Source organism: Capsicum annuum, chromosome 5 (genome assembly GCF_002878395.1).
Source record: "Capsicum annuum cultivar UCD-10X-F1 chromosome 5, UCD10Xv1.1, whole genome shotgun sequence".
NCBI lineage: Eukaryota > Viridiplantae > Streptophyta > Magnoliopsida > Solanales > Solanaceae > Capsicum > Capsicum annuum.
The window spans coordinates 205,165,106-205,172,555 of NC_061115.1; the positions used below are offsets into that span (position 1 = coordinate 205,165,106).

At 38.3% G+C, this 7,450-nt stretch overlaps 1 protein-coding gene across 1 annotated transcript; it reads left to right on the forward strand.

Moving 5' to 3' along the window:
• Nucleotides 1-581: 581 nt before the first annotated feature.
• Nucleotides 582-2,472, forward strand: LOC124898989 (laccase-5-like). Its single transcript, XM_047413339.1, has 3 exons — nt 582-736; nt 834-985; nt 1,101-2,472. Coding segments are annotated over exons 1-3 (264 nt in total). The 5' UTR covers nt 582-625; the 3' UTR covers nt 1,102-2,472.
• The last annotated feature ends 4,978 nt before the right edge of the window (nt 2,473-7,450 follow it).

A 7,450-nucleotide genomic window follows, 5' to 3' on the forward strand; every position in this document is an offset into this window, starting at 1 on the left:
ATCCTTCTCTTCTTTCATTAAGGTGATTGCTTCACCACCACCTAGTACTAGTAGCTAATGAAGTAGGTTGAGAACTAAGAGGTCTCAACACTAAGTTTCTTCTAGTATGTTTATGCCTTGGTGAATAGTGTTATCCAGTACTTATGCTTGTGGAAGGTAATAAGTACCCTGTAAAATTAGCCAAGATGTGCGCAAGCTAATCAATACACCACAATAAATTTTTTTAAGAAAAAATGATTCTGTCACCAATTTTGGTTGCCTTCAAGGATTAACAAAGAACACAAAAGTTCCTTACAATTTGTAATAATAACAACCAACATTAGTTTGTTGTATAACAACACATCGTTACTATTAATCAAAATCCATAAAATGATGTTTCCTTGCCAATTAGAGATTTAACAAACTCATAGGAAAAGACTGATAGTGTAAGCATTATTCATGAAATTTGTAGGCTAAGTGGGTGAACCAACTATCACAGGGTTGAGCTAAGTTTTGCCCTCTAATCTTCCAATTGTCTACTTCTTCCCCTATAAAAGCAAAGCATCAACTCTGCAATCTTTCACAAACAAGCACTGCCTTGCATCTCCTACTAATACTCGACTGAGTTTTAAAAATAAGGAAAACAATGGAGGTCTTCAAAAGCATCGCGAAGACTTCGAGTTCTTTCTTTGTTGTATGCATTTTGCTTCTCTTTGCAAATGCAGCATCTGAGAAAACTCACTACCATGATTTTGTTGTAAGCTATTCAAGATTTAGTTACCTTCTTTCTTTTGCTAACATCTTGTGTACCTATACAAAATCTACAATACTGACCTCTTGTTGTACTGGAACAGATTCAAGCAACACCGGTGAAGAGGCTATGCAATACACGTAACACCATCACGGTGAATGGACAATTTCCTGGACCAACATTGGAAGTAAACAACGGAGATACTCTAGTGGTTAACGTTGTTAACAGAGCTCAGTACAATGTCACCATTCACTAGTAAGTTCATGCATGGAAAGCAGAATGCAAGACAATAGATGTTAATGAACAACACAAGATAATATTTCATCTGCAATGAGTAATCTTCTTTATTCACTTTGTTATGTTCAAAAAGGCACGGGGTTAGGCAAATCAGAACAGGATGGGCCGATGGGCCTGAATTTATCACTCAGTGCCCAATTAGACCAGGAAAGAATTACACTCACCGGTTTATCATTCAAGGACAGGAAGGGACTCTTTGGTGGCACGCCCACAGCTCATGGCTCAGGGTAACTGTTTATGGAGCTTTAATTATCCACCCAAAAGCAGGAGAAAGCTATCCATTTCCTACGCCCAAAAGAGAAACGCCAGTTCTGCTTGGTACTACTTATACCTTCTCTTTATACCAGAAGCTTAGAAAGAAAATGCTACTACAACTGTGTAGAATTACTTGATCTTACTTGATACTGTATTCATATCACCATTAATGAAGGTAATTGAGAGCTCAAAGAAGAAGGAAAGGAGAATCAGTTAGGGAGGATTGAAACAGAGAAAACTAACATCTCATTGAACAAAAATGACTAACTGCTCTGATTACAATTTGTACAGGTTTATACTATCCTAACTAACTCTTAACAGTTTACTGGTTTAACTTACACCACTTCCTATACAGCTGTCATCTAGTCAGCACCAACTCTAGGTAATCTTCTTAGCAGCTTAACAAACTGCATTTGCTCATGTTCTCTTTTCCTTTACAAACTTCTCTGCACATATAATTTGGCAATTTTGATCAGGTGACTAGTGGAATGCAAATCCTATTGATGTTGTAAGACAAGCTACAAGAACAGGAGCAGCTCCGAATGTATCAGATGCTTACACCATCAATGGTCAACCGGGTGACCTCTACGCAGGAAGTCCTGTTTTAAAGCATATGTTCAAGGAAAGCAACAAGGCAAAAGATGAGTAGCAAATCATGGAAGTAATTGGAAGTTTTAAATGTTCTATGATGTACCCTGGTTTTTGTTTTATCATCTTACGGACATGATTGTCTCTCTGATACTTGTATCCCAGACAAATCAAGCTATGTAATATAAACTTTAGTAATAAATGAAAATGCAAATTTTGTGTAAGCAATGCTGCATAGATACTAATGAAACTTACTGATTACAAGCACCGCAAAAGATGTGTTTTACAACCATCCCCTGTGAAAAAAGAAAAAAACATATCCAGTCAGCTTATACTCCAAAAAAAAAAAAAAAAAGATCAAAAACAACCCGCTACCTATTAAAGAACAAAAAGAGATACGGATTCCAGGCTTTGAACAAAAAGGCCCTACGAAACAGAGATAAAGAACATTGGTGAATTCGTGGTGGACGAGTTATCCCACCTATTCTGGTGTGATGTAGTAGGTACCGGATAGAACAATCGTTTTTGTTCAAGAATTCAAGAAAAGATTCCAATAAAGACCTCTTTACCCATATCATAATTCTACATTATCATTCATGAAACTCTTTCACACAACACCATTACACCCCCCCCCCCCCCCCCCCCCCCCCCCCCCACAACCCACCCACTACCCTAGAGAGGGGTAGGTGTTCTTTTGATTTTTGACAAGTGGAGGGAGTTTTTAGGGACAACATTGAAGTGCTAATATTAAGGTCCTAGTATTAGTCAGACTTAATTTTTTGACACACACTGTAGAAAAAACAGTGATTTTTCTCTTACAAAAAAGAATACAAATGGTTACACATTTTCTCCTATATACCCCATGAACCGTTACTCATACTCCTATTTTCCCTAGAAACTTACTTGAAATGTTGGTTTTTCAATGCTGGTTAGGTGACTGGTGGAATACTATCTCTATTGATGTTGTAAGACGAGCTACAAGCCTACAATAACAAGAGCAGGTCCTAATGTATCTAATGTGTGTACCATCAATAGCCAACCAGGTGACCTCTACAGGTGTTGTCATCAGGTTAGTTCTAGTACTCAGAATGTTTGAAACAGTGTTCCAAGAAATTTGCTTCTACAGTGAAGATTACTTCAGAAATTCCCCCAACAAAGCTAAGGAATACTGTTCAAATACTTGAGACACTGTCACCATCTAGCACTCGTAAAAGATCATATAGTAGGAACAAGTTTGTGCATAATCATGACAATAAATTCTACCTAAACATGTCATGCTAACAGTTACTATACCAAGATCAGCGCCTTACATGCTTTGGACATGTTTATGCAGATACCACCACAGTCCATGTGGACTCGGGCGAAACCAACCTTCTTCGAGTTATCAACGCTGGAATGAACCAGCAGCTTTTCTTTACTGTGGCCAACCACGCTTTTCTTTACTGAGGCCAACCACAAATTTAATATGGAAAAAGGAATACTGAGAGGTGCAAAGACAACAATAAGTGAAAGTCACTGACGAGTCTGCTCATAGTCGCGATATGTGGTGTAGCAATGAGCAAGCGAATATTAAGAGGAGCAAGTAGAGATTGAAGTAAGAAATGAATGAGTACATAATTATGTGCAAGACATCCTATTTACTGCTGAAAATATGTTTTCTAACAGAGACTAGCAGGAGATGCGGCAGAGAGGGGTAGTGTATGATTGGTAAAAGGGAAATATAGAAAAACAAAGATATCACAAGTTAATATTAATACTAGATGGGTATATATAATGTGAAATATCTTGTATATAACATTCACTCACATGTTTCAATAAAAGAGATTCCTTTAATGCAGACCAACAAGAGATGCAACAGAGAGATTAGAGAATAACAAAGATAGCAAGAGTTAAAACAAGATATATAGAAATCGGATAGTTTTATCCAACCTATTTACTACTTGAAACATGTTTTCTGATGGAGACTAGCAGGAGAAGCAACGGAAAGAGGTACGGGAAAGGGAAATTGAAAAGAACAAAGAAAGAGTTAGAAATGGACAGGTGCACATCATGTGAGATACATTGTGTATACATCACAGATGCTATGTATATGGCTGCCAAACGAGACCATTAGTCACCTTTTTTTTTTTTTTTTTTTTTTTGCACTGACCAGCTATGCCAGTTACCTCTCAATGTTGCTGGAATCAAAGGCTTCGTGCCGGGGAATACATGGGATTTTATGAGTTGTTGGTTTGGGCAAGAGTGGGAACAAAGTAAGAAATAACTGGTGGCACACAATTCCTCCTTGTATGTGGTGGGTGATTTGAAGCAGAAGGAACTCGAGATATTTTGAAGATGAGCAAACTTCAGTCAAGAGGATTAAGATTGTGCCTTGTCATTTCACTTTTCGTGTAAGACGGATGCAAATACAGCAGAAATTCATTAGAATTTACAGAGTTCCTCTAAGATTACAAAAGGCCTATACTTTTGTCTTTTTGCGACTTGTACATAAAATTCCACACCAACTTTTTGTCGTTTACGAATATAATTCTTACCGTTCAAGAAAAAAACAAATACATGTTAAACTTTTGACATCGGCTTATCTCGTGGTCAAACCTTCAAGGTCAAAAGTCAAAACACAGTCTATGATGCAAAACTTGTCAAACTTGAAGTTTTGCCCATAAAATTCCACACCAACATTTTTATCGTTTATGAATATAATTAACACCATTCAAGAAAAAAAAAGTACATGTTGAACTTTTGAGATCGGCTTATCTCGTGGTCAAACCTTCAAGGTCAAAAGTTAAAAGTGTTGTCTATGATGCAAAACTTGTCAAACTTGAAGTTTACTACAACATAACAGTATGATGAGCATATCAAGATCATTGACGCAAAGGAGGTGCACGATCCTCTAGCTGATCAAAGTGCGTATCAGAGACTAATAGGAAAACTACTATATCTCACTACGACAAGGTCTGACATAGTTTTTGGAGTACAAACACAGAGCCAATTTTTACAACAGCCACAACAGTCTCACATGGAAGCTGCCTAATGGATTGTGAGATACATAGAAAACCAACCTGGTCAGGGTGTTCTTCTATCCAACAGACGCAACAAAGACATCACAGCATACTGTGATGCTGATTAGGCTTCATGTCCACACACAAGGTCTATCTCAGGATACTTTGTGAAACTAGTAGGTTCATTGGTCTCATGTAAATCCTAGAAACAATCCACGATATCTAGAATTCGAGTGACTAGGAAAAATGGCCTTGAAATGAATATTTTGAACCTGTTTGTTTTGTGGGCAAAGCTTCAAGTTTCACAAGTTTTGCACCATAGACAATACTTATGACTTTTGACCTTGAAGGTTTGACCACGAGATCCGAAGTCAAAAGTGGAACATTTATCTATTTTATTTCCTTGAATGGTAATAATTGTATTCGTAAACGACAAAAAAGTTGGTGTGGAATTTTATGTACAAATCGCGAAAAAACAAAAGTATAGTCCTCTTCTAATCTTAGAGGAACTCTATAAATTCTAATGAATTTCTGACTTATTTGCATTCCTTCTTACACGAAAAGTGAAATAACAAGATACAGTCTTAATCGCGACTATAAGCAGGCTACAAATAGCAGCATCTGCAATGTATCTCACATGATGAGCACCCGTCCATTTCTAAGTCTTTCTATCTTTGTTCTTTTCAATTTTCTCTTTTCCATACCTCTTACCATTGCTTCTCTTGCTAATCTCCACCAAAAAACATGTTTCAAGTAGTAAATAGGTCGTATAGAACTACCCATATATCTATCCATCTTGTTATAACTCTTGCTATCTTTCTTCTTCTCTAATCTCTTTTTCCACTACCTCTCTCTCTCTCTGTTGCATCTCTTGTTGGTCAGCGTTAAAGGAATCTCTTTTATTGAAACGTGATTGAATGTTATATACATGTATCTCACATAAAATATACCCATGTAGTATTAATATTAAGTCGTGTTATCTTTGTCTCTCTCTATTTCCCTTTTACCAATGATACACTACCTTTCTTTGCCGCATCTCCTGCTAATCTCTGGTAGAAAATATGTTTTCAGCAGTACATAGCATGTCTTGCACATAAATATATACCATCCATTTTCTACCTCAATCTCTATTTTCTCCACTTTATATCCGGTTGCTTACTAGTACACCAGTTATCACAACTATAAGCAGGCTCATCACTAAATTTTACTTATTGTCGTCTTCACATTAAATTTCACGTATTTCACCAAATTTCAAACCTTGTGAGCCAGGGTATCCTAACCGAGAGAGTTAAGAAAGTTATTGCGCATCACTTAATTGTCAATCTTAAACGTAGGTGCTTTTGTCCATATACAAGCAGAGAATATATTCTTCCAAGAGGTTTATTGAAGCGTGCATAAGAAGCTAGTAATGACTCTAATTCTCATACAGCTAACCCTCGGTCTCTCAAATCTGTTTGTCGAATTCATGCAGTCCCTCACTGGCATGAGTTCTTCAAAATGTTGAAGGGAGTTCTATCAAGAGACTGCCTTTTCCTTGGCACAGCTAAAGGTGGAAAAGATGGTAGCCTTTTGACAGAAATTCTTTTACACATTTTAAAGAACTTGTGCCAGCGAGAGGACTTACTTTAAGAAAATTGGGGCCTCTCTCCTGGCTTCTGATGATCGCTTCAATAACTCCTCTAGGAGAAGAATCACCGCGTTTCATCTTTTCCATCTCAAACAATCTGAAATCTACAACAAGTATTACCCATCAGACGTGTAAAGAATGGATATTGGGCCTAACTCAACTTCAAAAGCTAGCTCATGAGGGAGGATTGCTCAAGTCCATATAAGGAGACCAACTACCCATCCCTTCTCCAATGTGGGATACTTAACACTCCCCCACAGCCCAGGCATCGTTAACTGGAGCGTGGACAATATTATATGGGAGTCCAACATCGGTGAACAAGGATTTGGGATGGGCCTGGTCCTGATACCATGTAAAGAATGGATCTTGGGCCTAAATCAACTTCAAAAGCTAGCTTTGCTCAAGTCCCTAGCTCATGAGGGAGGATTGCTCAAGTCCATATAAGGAGACCAACTACCCATCCCTTTTCCGATATGGGATACTTAACACTCCCCCGCACGCCCAGGCCTCGTTAACGCCCAGGCGCCCAACATCGGTGAACAAAGATTTGGGATGAGCCTGGCTCTGGTATCATGATAAAGAAATGGACCTTGGACCTAACTCAACTTCAAAAGTTAGCTTTGCTTAAGTCCCTAGCTCATGGGGGAGGATTGCTCAAGTCCATATAAGGCGACCAACTACCCATCCCTTTTCCGATGTAGGATACTTAACACTCCCCCGCACGCCCAGGGCTCGTTAAAGCCCAGGCGCCCAACATCGATAAACCAAGATTTGGGATGTTAATGCCCAGACGCCCAACATCGGTAAACAAAGATTTAGGATGGGCTAGCTCTAATACCATGATAAAGAAATGGACTTTGGGCCTAACTCAACCTCAAAAGCTAGCTCATGAGGGGAGGATTGATTGTCCAAGCTCATGAGGGAAGGTTCTGATACCATGATAAAGGAATGAAC

Excerpts from the sequence above, each read along its gene's own strand:
- LOC124898989 (XM_047413339.1), top strand. The coding sequence starts at position 626 with ATGGAGGTCTTCAAAAGCATCGCGAAGACTTCGAGTTCTTTCTTTGTT. Across the intron at positions 737-833 it reads CTCACTACCATGATTTTGTT|ATTCAAGCAACACCGGTGAA; the intron begins GTAAGCTATTCA and ends GTACTGGAACAG.